The sequence below is a fragment of the Nannospalax galili genome, unplaced genomic scaffold, assembly GCF_000622305.1.
Source record: "Nannospalax galili isolate Female #2095 unplaced genomic scaffold, S.galili_v1.0 scaffold536, whole genome shotgun sequence".
Taxonomy (NCBI): domain Eukaryota; kingdom Metazoa; phylum Chordata; class Mammalia; order Rodentia; family Spalacidae; genus Nannospalax; species Nannospalax galili.
The window spans coordinates 421,594-445,399 of record NW_008337057.1 but is presented as its reverse complement, the minus strand read 5'-3'; the positions used below and the strand labels follow the sequence as shown (position 1 = coordinate 445,399).

General features: G+C 45.3%; 1 protein-coding gene across 1 annotated transcript; it reads left to right on the top strand.

Annotated features, from left to right (window-relative positions):
- Window positions 1–9,502: 9,502 nt before the first annotated feature.
- Ccr9 (C-C motif chemokine receptor 9) lies at window positions 9,503–17,108 on the top strand. The gene is made up of 2 exons (XM_008831920.2): window positions 9,503–9,548; window positions 15,192–17,108. Exons 1-2 carry the CDS (start codon window positions 9,528–9,530, stop codon window positions 16,272–16,274), a joined length of 1,104 nt encoding a protein of 367 aa, XP_008830142.1. The 5' UTR covers window positions 9,503–9,527; the 3' UTR covers window positions 16,275–17,108.
- Window positions 17,109–23,806: the final 6,698 nt, after the last annotated feature.

Here is a 23,806-nt window from a genome sequence, read left to right as displayed (position 1 = left end):
CCAGAGACCATTCTAGAACTTGGTTTATGGGAAGGAACAAAAGGTGATCAGATGGGTGCATTGGCGTCAACAGCAAGGCCAGTTTGGATTTGTTACTGGAAGTTGTCGGTTGCAGCTCCAATTCCAGTTATTCCTTAGGTATGTTTCAGTACAGCAGCTGACCTGGCACTCTGAGGGCACACTGTCCTGCCCTCCAGGACCTGCCTTGGGTAGTGTGAGAATTCAGAGACCCTTTGAAAAGGAGATCAGCAACCTCTTATGTCATTCAGCTCTGAATTCCAGTGGCCAAGGCAGGAACCCGGCAAAGAAACTGACCTGGATAGCATCTATGGTGTCACAGTGGCTCTGGAAGGTATATCTAAGATGACCTTGCCCCTTCCTGCTTCCACAACTTCCTCCCTGTGAGGGCATTCGGGAGAGTAACAGCTTTTCCAGACCTGACGTCTACTGGACCACAGGAACCACGTAGAGAGGAAATATGACCGCAGCGTGCGTTGACTTTCTACCCCTGCTGTCTCCATCACATTCTTCCTTGCACCAGCCCTCCAGATCTCCCAGGGGGTCTGGTGCACCAGCACTGCTTCCTTGGGATGCTCCTACCTGGTAAAGAGACAGCTCACATAAAGGGAAAGTAGAAAGCTCAGTAGTGCTCTCCCTCCTGGAGGCTGTCCAAGGCAGAAGACAAACCCAGCAAGTTCACAGGGGGTCAGGGGGTAGCTAGAGAGACAGGATGAGAACATCTTCCCCTACAGCCCCCAACTTTACTATCAGTTTTGGACACTGTCAGAGCATTTGCCTGGTGGTACTGTTTTAGACACTGTTTATGCTTACGAATATAGGACGAGGGAAGGGAATTTCTAGGTTCACTCACACCGTAGTTCCCTGCAGGCTGATGAATCAGTTGTGCCTTTCGTTCTTACTGCTCAGGTCTCTCTTCCTTTCAGATGTTTATTGGCCTTTGTCCAATGAGAAATAAAAGGACAGAAGTTATGAATCCTTTGGTTCTGTACGGTTGTGACTGCTGGGCTGTGTGTCTCAGAAGAGTATGGTGCTCAGTCTACGGGATGCTAAGTACATAAAGAGGAAGTTAGTCCCTCTTGAATGAGCTGTGATTTTTACATTTTAAATATAAAACGGAGTTTAAAAAATAATGGCAACAGGGAATCTCTACTATAACCATGGAACTCTGAGAAAACTTCATGTGGGAGCCTCTGTAAAAATAAACAGCAGTATGTTGAGACTTTTCAAAACTTCAAAACACCCATGATTCATAAAGGCACTTTAACTGTCAGTATTAACATATATAAAAAGTAAAACCTTCCTGCATTTGAGGTATTTGTGGCCCTTATGCTCTATTCCTAGCTGTTAGCACACGCATAGCTTTCTAAGGTAGCGCCATCTGAAGCGTACTCTGCCTGTCAGAAATGTTTGCATCTGCACCGTCTCCTGTGGCAGCCGCTGGTGAACATGGCAAGTGTCACTGAGGAACTGGTTCTCATGGTAGTTTCCATTTTAATGGGTACATGTGGCCAGTAGCATAGGCCTCTAGGGTTCTGGAGGCCTCTGGAGGCCTCAAAGCACACATTTTGATGGACAGCACTGAGGTGAACCTGTTTGGGCAGCTGGACTGGAAGAAATCCTATAAATGTTCTCTGGCTGGGACTCCCCATGTCCCCTGCCCCCATGAACTGCAGGGGCCTAGGAAGATGATGGGCTCTTAGCCTCTGTGTGCTGGGTGATTACACTGAAGATGCCCTTCCCTTATCCCAGAGGTTCTCAGCTCTGCATTTCTGGTTGCAAGTGATTGACGTGTTGGTTGCTGGAAGCTGCAGCAGGTGGCTCCCCACCTCCTGGGTTACCCCACCAGTGACACAGGCAGGGGTGACCTGGCTTCCTTTTTGGTGTTTTTAGCGGATAGCTGCCTGCTCAGAACCCACAGAAGCTTGATTGCATCCCAGGCAGCAGCAGTGGCCCTCTCTCCCTGCATGCCCAGCCTCTGTACTTCCCTCTTGGTGAGTAGCACGCTTCCCCTCCTCTACACCCCACTGTCACCTGGCTGGGTGCTGCCACCATGGCGTCTACATCCCTTATTTCCACTCATTTGTTCAGAAGTCATGTGTACCATGCCTTTCGCTAGAAACTTCCAACATGGTCTGGGATTCTTGTAGAGTAAATAATGGGGCTCCCTCTTGACTCATAGTGAGGGGCAGGTTCAGGCAGTTTGTGATTTGTACCTCGAAGGGAGGAGAAGCAGGTTCTACGACATGTAACAAGAAGGTTTCTAGGAGCCTGAGGGATGTGACACCCTTAGGTCTGAGAGACTGCCCATGGAAAGAAAGAAAACTTACAACAAGAAATTTAGCACTAAGAGGTGAGAGGTGAAAGGAAGGAACTATGGCCCATTCGACAACGCAGTGCTCACTGTTTAGTCCCACGGTGTAGCTCTGGGGTCAGTGCATGGAGAGTGGTTCAGGAGAGACTGACCAGAAAACCAGACACAAAATTGCATGTACAGTGTGTTCACCTTCCCACTAAGAGTGTGTGTGCCTCTAGATGTATGTATAGTGTGTATGTATGGTGTGTGTATGTGTGTGCATGGTGTTTGTATGATTTGCATATGAGCATAGTGTGTGTGTGTGGTGTATGTGTACGTGTGTGTTCAGTGTATATATGGTGTGGGTGTGTATATGATGTGTGTGGTATTATAAGGACAATGTCTTAGAGGCTGTGTCTCAGAAAATTAATAATGGCTAAACCAGGATGTGGCACTTGAGTTTTTATTTTCTTTATCATATGTATTTGTGTTTTGGATCTTTTTTAATGTGTGTCATGACAATACTCCATTATGATCAGAAAAGAGGCCCAATTATTTTAAATGACCTGTGCACAGATATTGGCGTCCTTTCTTTTCCCGCACAATCACCTTCTTCCGTTCTTTTTAAAATTTTTTTAAAAGATTTATTTCATTTTAAATTGTGTGTGTGTGTGTGTATGTGTGTGTTTGTGTATGTGAGCGCAGGTGCTCTCAAGGCCAGAGGCATTGGTGGTTGTGAGTAGCCTGGTGTGGGTGCTGGAATCTGAACTGGGGTTGTAAGAGCAGTATGTGCTCATAACTGTTGAGCCATCCCTCCAGCCCTCCATTCTTCAGTTCTCAGCCTGTTCTGTAACCAGGGCAGCAGGGAACACACAGCCACCATCTGAGCAACCCTGTCCCCTCATTCCCTTTGCCAAAGAAACCAAAGTAATGGCCATTCCAGCACCTGGAGTTTCAGAGCCCTTTTCTTCCAATTTCTGTCTTGCCTTGCCTACACTCTACTCACAGGCTTGTACTGGGAGCCCCTGGATCCAGTAATGAGCTCCTGATCCAGCTTAGAGAACAGATCATCTTATAGCGGGCTCAGAGTCCCTGCCCCTGTGTAGGTGGGAAAAGGCAGAGGTACAAAAATGCAAGAGATGATTCAATTCGTGAGTAGTAAATAGGACAAAAGTCAAAGTATAGACCTGTGTTCCTGACTCCTGTTCCTGGGAACAGCAGCAGTGGCTTTGGACCATAGACGTGACCAGCTACCTCCGTGTGGTCTTTATTTCAGCTCCTTAAGACAACAGAGAATAGGAAAACAACAGTGGAGCAAGACTGATTCCAGGCCTTCCTCCCCAGGGCCTGCCACTTCTGCAGAGGGGACAGCTTTCCTTTGCCTTCTGGGCCCCTCGCTTTCAGCTTTCCTGCTTTTATTGATGTATTTTTCCTGTTACAGAGGCATGTTTCCTCCTCTCATTTTGTATTCCTATGCCCTTCAGCCCTCCAGGGTTGGCAAGACTACTACCTCCTCAGGGAAGCCCTCTCAGATGTTCCCTGATGCTGGAGTTGGGACTCCCTCCTCCCCATCCCTACAGCTTCTCACAGCATTGCTGTTGTGTTGTGTCATTTGTAGCCTTGACTTATGCACTGAACTTGAGCCTCTTGAGGCAATGAATCATCTCATGCCTGTTTAAACCCAGCACATGTCAGATACATAGGCCTACTGACGAAGGCAGCATGTGATGCAAATGATCCCAGCTCTCTCACAGCTCAGTCCTGAAGCCTATACTCCAACAAGCCCTGGGAACAGTGTGTGTGTGTGTGTGTGTGTGTGTGTGTGTGTGCGTGTGTGTGTGTGTGTGCGCCCAACTCCATTTCCCCCCATGAGGAATTCAGGCTTGTAGGAGTATGCCTCTTGTTGCCAAGCCCCATGGAAAGGATGGACTGAAGGCAGAGGGACTGTGACTTCTGGTCCAATACTCTCCCTGTAGCTCACTCCATTATGCTGACTTGGCCACCACCGTGTCCATGGGGAGGCCACTTGGAGAGCGAGGGACAAATCTACAGGGCAGTCAAAGCTGGCTTGCTCCTGGGAGATGGTGGAAGGGTTCCTTCCCTCTCTGTGTGTTTTATCATATGTGGGGGTTTTCTCCCCTCTATTTTTCCCTCCTCAGGGCAAGAAGAAAATGAAAGCAGGTTCTCAGATTGTAGCTTTGGAGTAAATTTGACAAGTATCCTGACAAAGATTTAAGAGGAATAAATTTAAAGCTCTAAGGCTGCCTGTGGTCTTTGCATGCTGGTTTAGGGAAGAGTGTGTGTTGCTTTTAGACTTTGGTTCTCTCCAAATTTCCTATAAGCCAGAAGCGGACTTGTAATGGAAGGAAAATCAGCCTTCATAAAATGCTAATGTGGGATTGCAGTCCTAACTGCAGCCCGAGTGGCCTGATTGGTGTGTGGCGCCTGCTGCTTTCCCATCCCTGCAAGAGCAGGCTTTGTAAGCAGGTGTACTGAACGGAAGAGCACTTGGTTGCTCTCTCTCTCTCTCTCTGTTTCTCTTTCAAGCCGACAAGTTATTTTTATGATTGTTTTTAAAATGTCACATACTTGGTAAACTATTTAAGTGCTTTGCGAAATTTAAAAGAAAAAATGAAAGTCTCACTTTTCACTGGTCATCGTGGTTCAGGCTTTTTGCAGGAAAACCTTTGCTCAGACCAGCAGCGCAGGGTGTAAACTCTTATATGGTATATGAAAAGATCACAAAGCACATATTCGTACATTTTGCATTTTAACTTAATCATTTTTCTTTTTATTGTTAGTTTCAAGTTTGTCTTCCTCTTTTTAATTGGCTACATGTGGTTTTGGAGTAGGTGTGTCATAGTGTGACTGTATATTTAGGTTGTTTCCAGAATTTTGTTCTGCGAGAAAATGCTCCGGCACTGTGGGAAGGTTTGTAGCAGGTGCTCTGCTGAGCAGATGTGTCCTGTTCCGCACATTCTGATAGATACTGTTTAATGCTTGCACACATACCCGCACTGTGGAAAGTTCATAATCTACCCAGATCATCCTCATCTGTTGCCAGTCCCATCCTAAAACTTGCTGCAGCGAGGTGTAACTGAAGCCACCTTCTTTTTCTGGCTTCTTTCTTTGGGAAATTTTCTCAGACGTCATGTGATCACTGTTCAAACTCTTCAAGAAAGAAAAGGTAGGTGGCATAAGTCACTGGCACTAGAACTATAGACTGTTTCCTAACTAATGTCTCAGAGCCAGTCTTCCTGATCCCCCAAGCATTTGAGAGTTAGGGGCACTTTTCATCTAGGGGGAAAAGTAATTTTCAGCCCCAAAGAGGCTGCTTTCCTCCTTCTGGGTAAATATTCTGTCTCAACACAGGGGATTATGTGATGTCTTGACACCCAAAATATGGCTGAGCAGAAATCTGTTGCCCCAAAGAGCTCAGGACCCCAGAACTGTTCAGAAATACAATTTGGGGGGAGTTTGTGGTTCTTGAGCTCGGGAAGAGAAGAGCAACAGCATAGTATAATTGTTTTTGACTAAAATACATTACCCACCCCGATTCACACGGAACTATTTCAAAATAAGAATATGGAGAAATTGGAAACAAGCCACCTGCCTCCCAGAGGGAATCTTTATATGATGTGTGAGGCAACTTCTGTTGGAAGGCCATGCGGCCAGCTCATTCAGGGGTGGAAGAATATTTGATGTAGGGTGAAGAAAAGGAGCAAAATTAAAAATGCATACATGCACAGAAATAAGGCTGAGAGAGAAAGTAGGTTGACATCAGTTATTTGGAGGTGGAAAATGTACGGGTGACTTTGGTTTTCTTCTCTCTACTTTTTTATATTAGTATATTCTTACAACAACATGATTTAAACATTTAGAGATTTCTTTTTATTTTTAATTGTGTGCGTATCTCTGTGTGTGTGTGTCTGTATCTGTGTCTCTGTGTGTATCTGTGTTTTGTGTGTCTATGTCTATGTAGGGGTATGTGCATGTGAGTGCAGGTGCCAATGGAGGCCTGAGGTGTGGGAGTCCCTGGAGCTGGAGTTACAGTTGGTTGTGTGCTGCCAGATGTGGGTGCTGGGAATGGAACTCAAGTCCTCTGCAAGAGCAGAACATACTCTGAACTACTAAGCCATCTCTTGCTCCACAAAAGCATAATATTTTTGAATAAAAAGTCATAAAACAAAAACAGCATGTTTAAAGATAATACAAGGATTTCCCTAGCTGCCATGGGTTGCAGAGGCTGCTGTGAGGCTGTGGCCCAGGCTGAAGCCAAGGTTGCCCAGGCCGACTTTGGCTCTGCTCCAGGCTCCCCTGTGTCTTGGGATCAATTTCTAAGGCTTTTTTTTTTGGTCTAATTTCAAACTTACAGAAAAGACACAAGAAATCCTCTCTCTCTCTCTCTCTCTCTCTCTCTCTCTCTCTCTCTCTGTCTCTATGTGTGTGTCTGTCTGCATATTTATTTTCAATATACCGATCCACATACTACTGATATAATCAAATTTTGCTTTTTGAGACAAGGTCTTTCTATGTAGGCCAGGCTGGCCTGGAACTCTCAGTTCTGCTCCACTTTCCAAGTACTGGGATTGCAGGGTTGTGTCATCATGCCCAACCTCCAATCTAATACTTGAAAATCATGGGTTTGTGTGGCTCTCTCATTGCCATAGCACAGTATGAGGCACTCAAAGAGCTGCTGTGGGGAGGGGATCCACTGTGAGACGGGCCCTCACTGTAGGAAGAGCACCTGAGGAGGAGCATCTTCCTGGCCTGCTGACAACAGAGATGACTGATTACTCAAGGAAACCTCCTTTATTTTCCTCTTCACTTTAGCCTAGTAGCAATAGCCACAAACATGTAAATGCAGAACATTTCTCTTTGGACACCTACCCCTGTGAAACCATCAGTCAATCCAGCACGTCTCCTTCCTCCTACCCAAGCCTCCTCACATACCTTTGTAGCCTGCCTGTCCGCTAGCCCTCCCCTGCTGCCTCTTTCCAGGAAATCGCTGGTCTGCTTTCTGCCACTGGAAGGCTGATTTGCATTATCTTGAGTTTGTTTTAGTGGAGGCAGACAGTATACACTTTTGGGGTTTGGCTTCCTTATTCAGCATAAAATCATTTTGAGACCCGTGCTGCCGTGTGAAGCAGCCACTGCTTACCTGGTCAGTCGTGTAGATGTTCCAGCAGCTTTTCCATTCACTGCTTCATGCACAACCTGACTGTTCCCAGCTGTCAGCTGTCACCAACAAAGCTGCTGTGAAGACTCTTCTTAGGTAACTAAGTAGAAGTGGGGTGGGTGGATCCATGGTAAGAATATGTTTGACTTTTTAAGAAATCGCCAAACTGTTTTCCGGGGGCTAGGTACAAGTGTGAGGATGAGTTCAGGGTCTCAGCACCAATGTAAAAGCCAGGCATAGTGGTGATGTCTATAGCCCTAGTGCCGAGGAGGCAGAGACTGCCCGTTCAGTCCCTGGGGCTCACTGGTTACTCAGTTTAGCTGAACTGGTGAGGTCTAGGCTCAGAGAGACCCTGACTTCAAAAAAAAGAAGAAAGAAAGAAAGAAAGAAAGAAAGAAAGAAAGAAAGAAAGAAAGAAAGAAAGAAAGAAAGAAAGAAAGGGAAAGAAAAGAAGGCAGAGAATGATAGAGGAGGAAGACACTAATGTCAATATCTGGCCTCCCCAGGTGCATGTATAGACATGCACTACTGCACACATGGACTTGTATCACACGCAGACACACACAAACACACACACACACATTTTTTAAATTAAAAGATTTAAAAAAAATTTTTTTGGTCTTTTTGAGACAGGGTCTCCCTATAGCCCCAGCTGGCCTGGAACTCATTATGTAGACTAGGCTGACCCTGAATTCACAGAGATCTGCCTGTTTCTGCCTCCTGAGTGCTGGACTAAAGGCGTGCACCACCACACCCAGCCTAAGATTTTTAATTTTTCAATTATATATGTATGCCTGCGTGTATATATGTGCACCATGTACATGCAGTGCCTGCAGAAGCCAGAAGAGGACATCAGATCCCCTGGAACTGAAGTTATAGAGAGCTGTGAGCTGCCATGCTGATGCTGGAAACTAAACCTGGGTCCTCTGCAAGAGCAGCCAGTGCTCTTAACTGCTGAGCCATCTCTCCAGCCCTGACACATGATTTTTTTAAAAAATAAAAGAAACTGACAAACTTTTCCTGAGTGGTTATACCTCACTTTGTATACTGAAAGTCACAGTACTATGAGACAGGCAGAGTAATCCACAGTAGTGTTGGAAAGAAGTCAGTAGGCCAGTCTGGATTCATAGAGAAAGTCTTCTCACTACGATGTATGGCACTGGGCTGGCCTAGGGAACGAGGGGTGGTGCTGTCTAGGTATAGACCTTCCTCAAAGGAGTCTAGCTCTTGCCATTGCTTTAGGTTCCTCTCACCACCTGCGTACCCAGACACTTTTCCTCAGGGAGCCCAGTCTCAGTACAGCCCCTAACATAGCATCTTTTTTCTAATATTTACTTTTATTATTTTTATTTTACGTGTATGAGTGTATTGCCTGCATGTATGTAAGTGCACCCATGTAGTGCAAAGCCCATGGAGGTCAGTCAGAAGAGGGTGTTGAATTCCCATGGAACTAGAGTTATGGACGGTTGTTAGCTACCATGTGGGTGCTGGGAATCAAACCCAGGTCCTCTGCAAGAGCAGTCAGTGCTCTTAACTGATGAGCCATCTCTCCAGCCCCACTAACCTGGTGTCTTTAGTTTATATAGTAGTGACAGATGAGATGAAGGTGTGGAGGTGAGGAGCCATTCCCAGACTCCAGAGAAGCTGAGTCAGGAGAAAATGAACTAAGGTGAAAAGGACAGACTGGGGACAACCTAAGAGCCTCCACCCCCAGTGGTTCCTCATCCATGGACTCAAGTTTTGTTAGTTACCTAAGTAAAAGGAAAACAAGCGATAGACCCAGACACTGTCAGAGAAAAGAAGTAACTCCAAGGGAGCCCTTGTGTTCATTCTGTGTCATCAGTAACAACCAAGATGCTGCCGCAGTTTGGAATAGGACATGAGCTCTAACTCTTGCTTGAAACTTTTTTTCATGAGCACAAACAAGTTAATGTTGAATCTTCATCTCTTGGGTCTCTAGAGTGCATATACAAGTCTGTCCCCTTTCTGATTTCTGTCCTCTCTTTTTAGAAGCTGGCTGGCATCTGACCCACCATGACACCCACAGAACTCCCGGTGAGTACAGTCGTAACCTCAGGTACCTCGGAAACATACACTCTCATGCTCTGGTCTTCCCTGCTTTGGCGAAGTGGGAGGGAATCCACTGTTGGGACAGATTTCCTGTGTGGTGTTCCAGGATAAGACCTCTGCCAGCAATGCTCATCACAACGTGGGGTGTTTCCCAGCCACACCCACCGTATTTGCAGACACAGAGTCAGGGTTGGGGGGGGCATGATGTGAAAACGGGAATTAGATTTTAGGTTTTATTACTGAGGGGTATCTGCGTTTTCATTAAATGGGTTCATCCCATATGTCTGTTTTGAAGCTTATGTAAAAGAATGCAGGGGAGAAACCACTTACTTTGTTTTGAAAAACCCTGTGGTGGACACATTAGTTATTATTTCTTTTATAACACCATATAGTCTTTTACTTTTTGATAGGCCAAGAGTTAAGCCAATAATAATAAGTTAAATCATTACCTAGAGAATAACTTTTTAAATCATAAAATGTAAGTATAGAATTAATTAATTGTAGAATCAAATATAAGTGTCTTAAGGATTTTCATTTTGTCTTTGTCAACGGGTAAATGTGATTTTTATATGTTGATAATTGAAGCTAAGCCTTCTCAGTGGGACTAACAAATTTTCCTCTAAAGCACCTTGTAGGTTTCCAGTGCTTGGGGTGGCAGAATTACATTGTCAACAAAACTGCTTATGATACACCAATGTTGCCTTGGCAATATCGGGGGTATAGTTATGTGATTGCACACACAGTCATTAAAAAGTCATTAGTTTGATCACAGTGAGATGAGGAGGAAGTTCTGCTTATTATTGACCCTGAGCTTTTCCCCTAGTAGATTTCAGCTCGCCTGGAGGTTGAGGGATCAGAGCTGGGCAGGCAGCAGAACCAGGCCACTTCTGAGATGTCCATCACTTGATTTCCTCATTTGGGATTTTGGAAGGCAGCCAAACTCAGCAAGGCAGCCCAGATAAAAGAAGTGTTCCCCAGTGGTGATCCTCTGTGCTCAGAGAATCCAGGGGAACCTCAGTGGGCCTGGGGCTCCCACACTGGGTGGAAAGTAGCCATGACATCCCAAGATCACCTCTCTAAGGATATTGCCACTCAGGGGCCCCACAAGCCACCTGCCTCTATTACCTACTAGGAAGCTGAGACTGGGAGAGTTGATGGGGTCAGGGTCTCAAACAAATTAGAGGAACTTATGAGGAGTGCAAGTGCCTTAACCCCTGGGCCACCTTCCCAGTTGGCATTGGGGCTTCTAATCTTTGCCTAACAAAAAGCCTGGCTCCCTATGCCTCTGTCTGCTGGAGAAAGCTGATGGTCCAGAGACCAGGGGTGTGGGTACAGGCCTTCCTTTGCACTCCAGCCTCTGCTGGTGGAGCTTGGCTCTTCTCTGGACTTGTTAGCTCAGACCCTCACCCCTCCTACAACTCACTCAACCCCCTGGATCTTCTAGGGCATCAGCTCCCTCCCCATGCTTCTTCACAGAGACCAGGCCATTTCTTGCTGACCCCTCTGCCATGCACCTTTCTTCTGTCTTCCTCCCTTCTCTGACCCCTATTTACTGTAGTTCTTAAAATCTGCCCTGTGATGCTGCATTTGTGTGTGTGTGTGTGTGTGTGTGTGTGTGTGTGTGTGCACAGACATGGGTGCCTGCAGAGGCGAGAGAGAGAGAGAGAGAGAGAGAGAGAGAGAGAGAGAGAGAGAAAGATCTGGAGAAATACTCCCTACCCTCCTAGCCTGTGTGAAGGGGTTTGATATTCACTTCCTAGCCTTGGGCTCATGTAAGAGTCTAGTAAAGCTGTTTGACTAAAAACAAGCAAACAAAAAACAAAACCCTCTATAAAAGTAGTTTCACATTGCCACTGTGTGAATTACTAGCCAATCCAGGCTCACACTCATGGTTTAACTGATGTCCCTCTAAAATGTCATTCCCCACCCCTAAGTCTCCTGCCACCCCAGTTCTGAGTCTAGGGGCTTTCATAGTCTCCTTCTCGCCCCAAAGCTCTTCCTTTCTTTGAAAGACCACTTAGTCCCCATCTCTGGCAGCTTGATCTTCCCAGGGAGTGGAGACCTCACCTGGCACCTGTGTCTAGTGTTGGTAGAATTCTCCTGGCACTGTCACTGAACCGCGTCACTCATGAGATGTACCCTCCTGATGCTGAGCTTCCAGATGATAGCATGGCTGGAGGGAAGCCTCTAAATGTAAATAGGAATGAGTGACTCAGACCTAGGGACCAACATATCTCAGGACCCCTGTGAGGTCTTCCTGCTACTTCTTGCTTGCCAGGGTCCAAGTAGGTTGGACTTTATGGTGTGGGCTTCAGAATTCTGGAGACATCAGCTTTGTCGTAATATCTACTGCTCTTTATCAGTAACTCAGTGTATCATGATATCAAATAAACAAAACACACACACACACACGCACACACACACTTCTCAGAGCCTTTACTGTGCTAAGATGCAATTAAAATGAAACGAATTCTGCAGGACTTTCAGAACCTTTAATCTGCTCAGAAGGACTGAATTTCAGAGATGATATAATATACAGCTTCTCCACCATTTAACCATTGCATGCTTTGGGAAAGGTGGATTGACCATCAGGAACAAAGGTCATATCGACAGAGACAGCCAGTTAATGGAAGGTAGAGGAGTCTTATTATTCAACATGGATATTGGAGTGCATGAACTGAACATTTGTACTTAAACCTTTACCAATATTAACTAAATAAAACCCTCTAATGGACTTGGGGTTACGTCAATTCCAGATACAGCCAGGTGACTTAAATAATTATTACATTTGCCTCGGGGAAAAGAAATGTAGTAAGATTGACAGGGAATATTCCTCGGGGCTAGACAGTGGTGACTTGGGGTCTCTGTGGAGTTAGAGGGTTTAATGGGAGCCCCAAAGAGGGGCTGATGGGAAGTGAGAGTGTGTGGGACAGGGGTGGAGGCTTCATCAATGCAGCAGTGACCCTGCCCTGGACCTGATGTGCTCCTGCACCTGTGCCCTGTCTGCCCACCTTCCATCCATCCCTTCTCCCCTAGCAGAGGTTCTAGAGTAGCTTCTGGGCCAGTGACCCACAGGAAGTACAATGGCATGTGTGAACATGTATGTCTAGACATATGAAAGTATGTATATTTGTGTGCATCAGAGTGTGCATATGAGCAGAAAGTTTGTGCATATAAGAGTGTGCAAGTGTGCATGTGCACTGTGTGTGACACTGTATGTGTGGATATGTGAGCTTGTGTGCCTGTCAAAACCAGCATTATGGGGGTGTTACCTTCATGCTACATGTGCTTGAAATCTGTAATAATTTTTTTAACAAGGGGCATTGGAAATGATACAGCACTCATGGTGCATGTGTGCAGTTGAGACTGTCACTGTGTGTACACAGATGTGTGTGCAGACGAAAGTGCCACTGTGTGTGCATATATATGCAGTTGAGAGTGTCACTGTGTGTACATGTGTGTGCAGTTGAGGGTATTACTGTGTGTGAGCACAGGTGTGTATGCACATATGTGCACATATGTGTATGCAGATGTGTGCATTTGAGAGTGTCACTATGTGTGAGTACAGATGTGTGTGTGTGCAGATGTGTGTATGTGGTCGGGAGTGTCACTGTATATACATATGTGTATGTGCAGTTGTGTGTGTCATTGTGTATGAGCACAGAGTGTGTGTGCATATATGCTTGGCCTTTGATTAGGCCTTATCAACTGGTCACTTCCCTGGCTGACAGAGACTGCGTACAGGAGCACTTAACTCCTGCTGTGCCACAGCCTCCTCCGGTGGCCTGGCCTTCTCAACTGATGACTGCAGAGACTGTTTGCAGAGTCAACCTCAAGTACCCCAAGGACACTGACACCTGACACGGAGCAAATTCCTATAGCTGCGTTCAGCAGAGTCCCTATATAAAAACCAAACTGCTCTGTTTATATTTGCTGATGTCTGTATCCATGGACAAGACACTGGCCTTTGCTATGTTCTCCTGAATTAAAGAGGACATATTCCCTGCCTATTGCAGGTCTGGCTCTGGTTCTTATATCTTAACTTTAAACGCCTTCCCTTTTCTGCTCTCCTAAATCTAATACTGCTGACTTGTGTGTGCGTGTGTGTGTGCGTGTGTGTGTGTGTGAGTCCCTATATAAAAACCAAACTGCTCTGTTTATATTTGCTGATGTCTGTATCCATGGACAAGACACTGGCCTTTGCTATGTTCTCCTGAATTAAAGAGGACATATTCCCTGCCTATTGCAGGTCTGGCTCTGGTTCTTATATCTTAACTTTAAACGCCTTCCCTTTTCTGCTCTCCTAAATCTAATACTGCTGACTTGTGTGTGCGTGTGTGTGTGCGTGTGTGTGTGTGTGCGTGCGTGTGTGTGTGTGCGTGTGTGTGTGCGTGTGTGCGTGTGTGTGTGTGTGTGTGTGTGAGGGTATAGAATAGTCAGGAGAGAGATAGGGCTGTCACATGATCACCATCATTCACACAGTTTCATTAAAGTGCCATCTGCTACCCAAAGCTATTTCCTACCGTATTAGAGCACTTGTCATGAATGCTGCAAGTGCTCATTTGCGTCTCTATGTCTTTCATGAATATATTAATTCCATAAGAGTGGAAACCATTTCTGACTCACTTACCTGGTATCTTTAGCAGCTAGCACAGTAGCCAACCTACAGATGTGCAGTAAAAATAATTGAATAAGTAAACATTTCTTTTACTGGGCATTTTCTGCTGCTATAACAAAACATTTGATACTGGTTATGTATAAAGAAAAGTTTATTTAGCTCACAGTTTGGGAGGCTGAATGTCTAAGATTGGACATCGTCATCTGGTGAGCTTGTGGTGCAGTCTCTTGGCGATACCACAGAATGGCAGATGGCAACATGAGAGAGGACATGCACAGTTAGGTGGCAAGACAGGAAGCCAGAGGGACTCAGGGGCCAGGTTCACTCTATTTCATAATAACTTGTTATTTCAGAAACTAACTGGGGTTCCAAGAAAACTCCATTAATGTCTTCCATGTAAGGAGTATGTTCTAGTTGTTTTTCTGCTGTTGTGATAAAACACTGACCAAAACCAATTTGGGAAGGAAAAGGTTTATTTGGCTTATAGGTTCTAGTCCATCACTGTGGGAAGCCAGGGCAGGAACTCAAGGCAGGGGCTGTAGGAAAGACTGTGAAGGAACGCTGCTTAATAGCTTGTTCCCCTTTCCTACTCAGCCCAGGCCCACCTGCCCAGGTATGGTGCTGAGCACAGAGGGCTGGGCCCTCCTCCATCACTGCCTCACAGAGAAAGCCACAGACCAATTGAATGGAGGAGATTCCTCAATTGAGGTTCCCTTTTCCCAGGTGACTCTAGTTTGTGTCAAGATGACAGAAACCAACCAGCAGAGCCCATGACCTAACCAACAGTAGACCCCACTTCAGCACCATGACACTGGGTGACCATTACTCTATCAGCCCTTGGGGAACATACTCAAATCATACAAAATGATGGCACAATTTTGCTCCTGCACAGACATGTCTTTTGCTTTATCAGTTTGGGGGTTGGAAGAGTCAGGTGGTCCAAACCTCTGCCATCAGACAGGACCTCTGAAAGGCAATGCTTGACTGAATGCCATCCATGTTCTTTTCAGAACCTTATTCCTGGAATATCTGATGACTACAGCTTTTACTCCTCCATTTCTGTGGATGACTACATGAACTTCACTAATCTCTTCTGTGAGAAAAGCAATGTCAGGAAGTTTGCAAGTCATTTTCTTCCGCCCATTTACTGGCTTGTGTTCATTGTGGGCACCCTGGGCAACAGCCTGGTCATCCTCGTCTACTGGTATTGTACCAGAGTGAAGACCATGACGGACATGTTCCTTTTGAACTTGGCCATTGCTGACCTGCTTTTTCTTGCCACTCTTCCCTTCTGGGCCATTGCTGCTGCTGGCCAGTGGACATTCCAGACTTTCATGTGCAAGATTGTGAATGGCATGTACAAGATGAACTTCTATAGCTGTGTGCTGCTCATCATGTGCATCAGCGTGGACAGGTACATTGCCATTGTACAGGCCACGAAGGCTCAGACTTGGAGGCAGAAAAGGCTACTCTACAGCAAGGTGGTTTGTGTTACCATCTGGGTGATGGCAGCCGTGCTCTGCACCCCCGAAATCCTGTACAGCCAAATCAGTGGGGAATCTGGCATTGCTGTCTGCACCATGGTCTACCCAAAGGATGAGAGCACCAAGCTGAAGTCAGCTATCTTGATCCTGAAGGCCATCCTGGGGTTCTTCCTCCCCTTCGTTGTCATGGCTTGCTGCTATACCATCATCATTCACACCCTGGTACAAGCCAAGAAGTCATCGAAGCACAAGGCCCTCAAGGTAACCATCACTGTCCTCACCGTCTTCATCATGTCTCAGTTCCCCTACAACTGCATTCTTGTGGTTCAGGCCATTGATGCCCACACCATGTTCATTTCCAGCTGCACCATTTCCACCAATATTGACATCTGCTTCCAGGTCACTCAGACCATTGCCTTTTTCCACAGTTGCCTGAACCCCGTTCTCTATGTTTTTGTGGGTGAGAGATTCCGCCGGGATCTGGTGAAGACTTTGAAGAACTTGGGATGCATCAGCCAGGCCCAGTGGGTCTCATTCACGAGGAGAGAGGGGAGCTTGAAGCTGTCCTCCATGCTTCTGGAGACAACCTCAGGGGCACTCTCCCTCTGAGAGATCTTTCTGAGGCAGATGGTCTTTGGAAGTGATGATATATACATATATACATAGTCCCCACCAATGAGACTAGAGAGAAGCAATGATAAAGAAATGAGAAAAAGAAAGAATGGAAGAAAAAACCACCCCCCAAGGAATGAACTTAAAGAGCATTATCATGTTAAAAATCCACCACCCCTGAAGGGCGCCAAGCAACTCTTGGCTGCAGTTACTGTAGTTCTAAGGCAGATTCTCAAGCAACAGTGATGAAAGCCTGGGTTTGCACATGCTGAGCATCAATGCAGCCAGGCTCTAATGGAGGCGCCGAGTTCTCCCAGTGTTCCCAGTTGCTGTAACTTCAGATATGATGCTATTCCTCCCCAAAGAGGACACAGAGTACTGGCCACTGCCATAGTCCACAAAAGCAGAAGGCTTTGTGACATTGTCCACCTCTGGTTTGAGGCTAATACCGATAAGTCTTACAGACTCTTGATCTAGAACACAGTCAAACCATTGGAGATTGAATGCCCTCTGGTCTCCCTGGTGTCTTCTGGGCCATGGAAGATCCTTGTTCCTATTTTGGAGCCATCTGTACGTCAGATTGTTGAGCCTATGCTGAGCTGACCACATCACAAAGCCACCTGGAGTCCGGTCTACTTCTGTGTTTGGTTGGAGGTGCCACGTCTACACCTGGCTGCAGGGTTGATCTAAGAGAAGACCTGGCCTGTCCACTGGTGCCTGAAAATAAGTGTAGATGGTGGGGATCCAGCCCTGACTTTGTTAGGGCTTCTTAGGCAGAGAGGCACTTGCTGCATGCCCCCCCCCCATCTTTTTCTTGTCAGCCTCACAGGCCTCTTCCTTCTGAGGCTCCCAGAAGGGTGTCTGTCTCTCTGGTACCTCCTGTTTTCTAACCCTGCAGTGTCAAGAGATGACAAGCTGTTAACTTTAGAGATTAGGTTGAAAAACATGTAACATTTCACTTTCACTTATGTTTTTAACTAATCTGTCACATTGGAAAATCGTTACATGTATTGGAAACATGCTTTTTAATGCATATTTTAAATATTCATCACTTGCCACTTGCTTTGCCCTTTCTCAATATTTTAAGTGTATGCAATTAAAGATCAGATAGAAATACAGTGCATGTGAGGGGTAAGATTTGAGTGAATCTCTGTATATCCAAAGCCATTCTGGCTGAACCGTTTCTCTCTCTCTGGCCTGTCTGTCTGGTCAAGGGTTTCCCAGTTAGGCAAGTAAGGTCCCAAGGAGAACTCGGAGCAGTACCGAGGATCACCTGGCCTTGCTGCTTTCTTCAAAGGTGTGTCTAGTACCTAGCTCACTGGGCTACTGTGACTTTAGTACCAATACCATCTCTTCCTAAAGAGACACAGTGATGAGTTCTGTCATGTTGCCTTCTCTTTCACACACACACACACACACACACACACACACACACACACACGATAAGACGAAGTGATCAGAATCTGGGAAAGCCAGCAGGCGGCTCAGCTGCCTCTCTAGCCCATCCATAGATATCTGTGTAGGGGAAGGTAATGGTAAGAAAGACATTGCCTGGGACCAGCATGTTCATGTGGGTCCCAATAACGCAGGACCATTTCCACTGTCAAGGTCAGTTTAAGGTTAGAGCCATCCGTATCATAAGACTGTCATTTCTAGGGATCCAGATGTCTGTCCTTTTGAGGAACTTGGAAGAATAAACAAGAATCAGAAGGCATACCTACAGCAGCACACAACTAAGCCATACCTACAACAGACACAGCTGGTGGTGTTCCCTTTGCCTTTGAGTGCTCCTTTGGCATCCTGTCCTGGGGTTGCAGTGATGTGGAAGTTGAGGGGTAGATGGAAGTAAGCCCTGATTGTGCTTGCTCAGTCCACACTCTTGACCAGGGATTACCTAAAGTTACCTGTGGTGGAGCTTAGTGGAAGTTTAAGGTAAGTAATATTTTGTCCAGTGAACAGCAGTTGGAAAAAATGCCAAGGTCTCCATTTTCCTCCTGTGGTTTGTGAAGAACAGAGATTGGGAACATCACAAGAACCACCAACTGTGCCACACCTGGTGCAGTGACCACACTTAGTTCCAAGAAGTTCTTGTAGGTTTGAGGAGATGACTCAGTGGGTAAAGTGCTTGCTGTGCAGGTAAGAGGAGCAGGTAAGCTCTGATCTCCAATACCCACATAAAAAGCCAGCTGTGGATGTGTATACCTGTAATCCCAGTGCTGGGCTGTAGGGACAGGTGGGTCCCTGGGGCTCCCTTGCCAGTCAACCTAGCCGATTGATGAGCTCTAGATTCAGTGAGAGACCCTATCTCAAGAAATAAGGTGTTGAGTGCTACAGGAAGACCCTAGCATTGACCTCTGGCCTCCACATGTGCACTTATGGGCACATGTATCCAAACATACACTCAAAACACACACACGCACACACACACACACACACACACACACACACACACACACAGAAGTTCTAGGACCCGACTGTCATTCTCAGACTACCCTGCCTACACAGCTCCAATGTAGGATTAGAGATTTGCTGCAATATTACCACATTTAAAGGTTTTAGTGCCCTTTGTCTATGAAGTGTTTTGTTTTTCCAATGATTGTATGAATGGGGTGATAAAAATGGCAGCATAAACTTGAATTCTGCACTTGACTTTAATGACTTTAGTAATGGGCTAATCATAAAGTAAAGATGTCATGAGAGTTAACATGGAGAAACTCATGAGGAAGTTGGGCCCTTCCTACTCCACATATCTCAGAAACATGTTGTGTGGATAGTTTGAAGGCGGTAATTAGGAGGCATTTAATAAATGACTACATTTTACTGGAACTCTATAAAGTGAAGGAAATTAGGAAACCAAATGAAATATGTCATGCTTTTATTGTTTTAGAGAGCTGGCTTACTGAAAGAAAAGTTGTTAAAAATTAAAGCAATTTTAAGTCAATGCATCACAGCATGCCAATACAGACAGGGAATGCTGCTTCAAACAGCAGCTGGACAGCTCGAGGTCTGAGCTTTGTTTTCATCCCTGCAGAATGCACACCCTCACACAGCTATTCACTCAGCACTGTTGTGTATGAGCTCAGGGCCAGTGCCCCAAGCACTCATCAGATTACAGTACTCACTCCCCTGAAGACACTTCCATTCTAGCAGTGGGAAAACCCAGGAGCTGTGTGGACCCGATCAAGAGATGACAGAGCTCTGGCAGGCGATAGCTGCTGGATAAGACTCAGAGGACTAACATCCAAGTGAGCCCCAAAGCCTGGTCTGCTAGTTCCCAGGACAAGCCTCGTACTCAGCAAGCAGCCTTGTTAGAGTCACCAGGGAGTGCATTGGTGTCAGCTTTGTGTGTACATCTGTTCTGGTATGTATGTTAAACGTGCCTTCTCTACCACACACAAATGCCCTGTGTGCAGCAGGCACAGTATGTAGAACTAAAGCACTTATCAATATTCAAACAAACCATTTCTCAATATGTGCTCATGTATTAGAGTTCAGTTGACAGCCAGCTTCTTAAGCAATAAGGATTGTCAGTCTTGAACACTGACACATGTCACCCTTTGGGCAGTGACACTGTTCTGCTGTCCACTGGTTAGGCCAGGACTGGCCAGCAGTGCTCTGCGCAGCTTGCCTGTGGCTGATGACAAGTGCTCTGAGAACTCTGTGACTCTAGTTTCCCTCGACAGATGATGCCCATGGTAGGGGGACAGTCCCAAGACCACAGTGCTCCTCTCACTCTGGTCTTGCTAACCTTCTGGGGAAGCTGCTGCCATGATGGTGTGCTGGCTGTGGGTAGCATTTCTGGGATGACCTTGACCTAAATAGGATGTCATGAAGCATTGAGGTGACACCTCTACTGACTTTCTACTTCGGTAGATAAAAAGCTCCTGCTTTCAGATGGCTCTTTTGTGTTTGTGTCTGAATGGGTTTCCTTGGTTTTCCAGTTTTATTTTTGAGTCAAGGTCTCACTTTGTTTCTGAGACTGACTAGGAACACCCTCTATGGACCAGGCTGATTTCCAATTCACTTTGATCCTCCTGTCTCAGTCTCCCAATTACAGGCATGTGCCACTGCACCTGGCTTGATTTTCCAATGCTGAGTTGGCCTCATCAGAATTAGAACTACTTAGCAGTCTAGATCAGAGCACAGCTAAAGCATCCCAACCCCACCCTGGCTCATGGTCAGGGTCTCTGTCCTTCAATGAAGGGGACCTCTTTCCACTGGAGTGGCTACTCTCTTGCCCACTGGCTTCTGTCCTGCCCTCTGATCAGTGAGTCTCAAACTGAGGTGTGACCACAGAGTTTTAAATGACCTTGATAAAAGTGAAAAATCATAGCCCCAGCACCCGTGTTTCACACCTTCCAGATTCTCCAAGAAATCTTCCTCTTTATCTGAGAGTACTAATGTTTTACTGAGTGTAGCTGATAAATAGAATGGATTCAAGTTGCCCTTAAACCAGGATGGTGCTTCTGTAACATGATATCTCTAATGCATTGCCATGGCACTGCTATGGCACCTCTCCCTGTAGTGTGTACCCCCCCCCCCAAGCTGCGATCTCTACTCAGAATCCTTCTGGGGCAGTGAGACATTTCTTTTTTTAAATTTGTTTTTTATTAAATTTTGTTGTATTTCATAGAGAATATCTTAATTTGAATCATCTTTACAGCCCCATCCCCACCAGCACCCTCCCATAGCCCCCCATTGGAACCCATATACTCTGTCCTGGGTATTAAGGCCCACTGTGTCAAGTCAGTGTCCCCAGACATTCCCTAGTGCAAGTCCATCCACTTGCAGTTTAGTCAGATCTCTCTCATCTATCTATCCAAACACCTATCATTTTCTTTTCTTTTTTTTTTAACAGAGCATAGAGTGGGGGTTTATTTATAGAGGAGTGAGTGCCCCTCATTTATGACTGCACTAGAAAGTCCACATTCAAATATAGATCCTGTGACTTCCAGACAGCCACAGAAAATGCTGAGAGAGGTGCCTCTTGGCATTCTTGGCTTATATAGCCTTAACCCCTCCCCCACATGCAGCTAAGGTTGACTGATTGGGTGGGAAGGGTAACTGACTCCCCCTCAACTCCTTGATGAGCATGGGAAGGAAGCTTGCTGGCTAGTGGTCAGAGTACACTTCCAGTTAACACTTCACCCCTTCCTCTGGCTCTTACATTCTTTCTGGCAACCTCTTCCACAAAAGTCCCTGAGCCTTGGAGGGGATGACAGTCATGGGATAATCTTCCTCTTATAGTGGCAAGGCACTGGACTTTTGGGTCTCTGCATCATCCGTTTTCCACGGGCTGTTGGCCCATTTCAGTGGGATTCCATCTACTATAAAAATACAAACAGCAAGAAGCAAGAACATCTAAATAGTGGCTGCTATAATAACCTATGGGTGTAAACACAAATGCTTGGAAGGTACTTTAGCAGGTGCGTCACATCTGTCTAACAAAACAATTGCAGTGGCTTCCCACTGGGGCCTATATGCTCCCCTGCCACAGGGTGTTGGTCTGGTTTACAGTACCAGATGTGTGTTCTACCCCTAGGAGCAGGCATTTTATCTGATTGAAAATTTGCTCCCCTATTGCACCTGTAGGAACATCTTGTTTGGTATGTTGATAGTACAACACTTGGGGTCCGTTATTGAGTAGAATAATAGGGGACAATTCTCCCCCTAGTCATCTGCTTATCTACTTTTTGGCACCATGAAAGCCACCCATCCAGTGGCAGGATGTTTCCAGCTTAGTCCATGCTTGATTTCTCTCTCAGGCAGTGAGACACTTCTACAATGTTGGTCCATAAAGCCCAGAAATCCAGTGACCCATTCAAAGGCCTTGCTTCAGTTTTATAGTATCAAAGCCTTAAAAGACAGGCCAATGCATTTCTTCAGTAAGTGACTCTTAAACTCTGAGTTGCTTTAACTCTAGACATACTGATGTGTATATACTCAATCTTTTTTTTCTTCACATTTTACTCTTTTTTTTTAACTGCATAAACATCTTTTTTAAGTTAAAAAAATTTTATGTGTATGAGTGTTTTGCCTGCCTATACAAGTGCACTTGTGCAAGTAATATACCCAGAGGCCAGAAGAGAGAGGCAGATCCCTTGGAACTGAAGTTAAGGACATTTGTTATCTGCCACGTGGATGCTGGGAATCTAGCCTCAGTCCTCTTCAAGAGCAGCTCTTAATGTCAACTCTTAACTGCAGAGACATCTTTGCAGCCCCAGCATAATATTCTTTTTTCTTTTCTTTTTTTGTGGTTCATACTCAAAATTTATTTATAGTAAAGATATTCAAAAGTTGAACACTTACAAGTTTGAAATATTTAACATCAGTACTGTCTTAAAAGCTTCATGCCACTTCACCCATTTACTTCTTAGATTCCTTTTTTTTCTTAGTAAAAGCAGATATTTTAACATATATTATGGAGCAAACTCTACACTGAATTATTTACATGTATTAGTTCATTATACAATCACTCTGAAAGATAATAGCAAGCTAGATCTAGAACTTGTAGTTTAATCTACAATTTTGTAAAGATTCTGTTAGAAAAGAGAAGTTGGTCCTAAAATATTGGTTCACATTTCTTGAGAATACTTCTTTTCTGATAAGATCCTCTGTTTCTTGTGTTTTGGGGGACTTTCTTCATTTGTTTGCTTCTTCTTCTTCTTCTTCTTCTTCTTCTTCTTCTTCTTCTTCTTCTTCTTTTTTCTTCTCTTTTTCTTCTTCTTCTTTCATGTACTTTTTCTTCTTTTATTTATTTTTTATGGGGCTTTTGGCTACTCTAACATTCCCCCCTCTGAAGATGTAACCCTAAAATCTTTTTTAAAAAACTCCCAAATACTTTTGACATTTTTGGCCTTTGGAATGGAGTATGTTGCTAAGAGGCCCAAGGACATTGAGAGTTTTAGCCAAGAAACTGGCTATTTTTCTTGGGGTCTTTTTTTCCTAACTGCCTAGCCAATTCCTATCTCCTATAATTATCATCCTCTGAAGAGGTTACCTAACTTGCAGATAGGGAATCAGGATGCAGACTGCTCTGGCTTCTGCCATGCTGAACAGGGATGCAGGGTGAGGCAACTGGAGTACCCCTTCAGTGGGTCTATCTAAAAGACTCCTAGATTACATAACTCTTATCTGTAGGGGGGAAGAAAGTTTTGACTGGTAAATAGGTGATGTGAAGGAGAAGTAAAGGCAAGAGTAATCAGCATTACAAGTTCTAGACAGGGAACTAGAAAAAAGCCAGAACAGGGCAATTTTCAAATGTTCATGTGAAAGTCCATTGGAATTTCATGACAAGGGCTTCCAAAAGCATCCCTCTGTAGGGTTCATCCTCCTTTTTCTTTTGTCTGCCAAGGGTGGACTCAAGAGTGCTGGATTCAGGATTTACTTTCAGGTATTTTAATAGCTGTTGGAGTGGTTAGAATCAGTGTCAGTTCCCTCTCAAAGGCTTCTAGATAGAGGGAGAAAACAAATTTATCCATCATTTTAGAACAATAGCTGGTTGTCTCTCTTAGCTACAGGTTGAGACT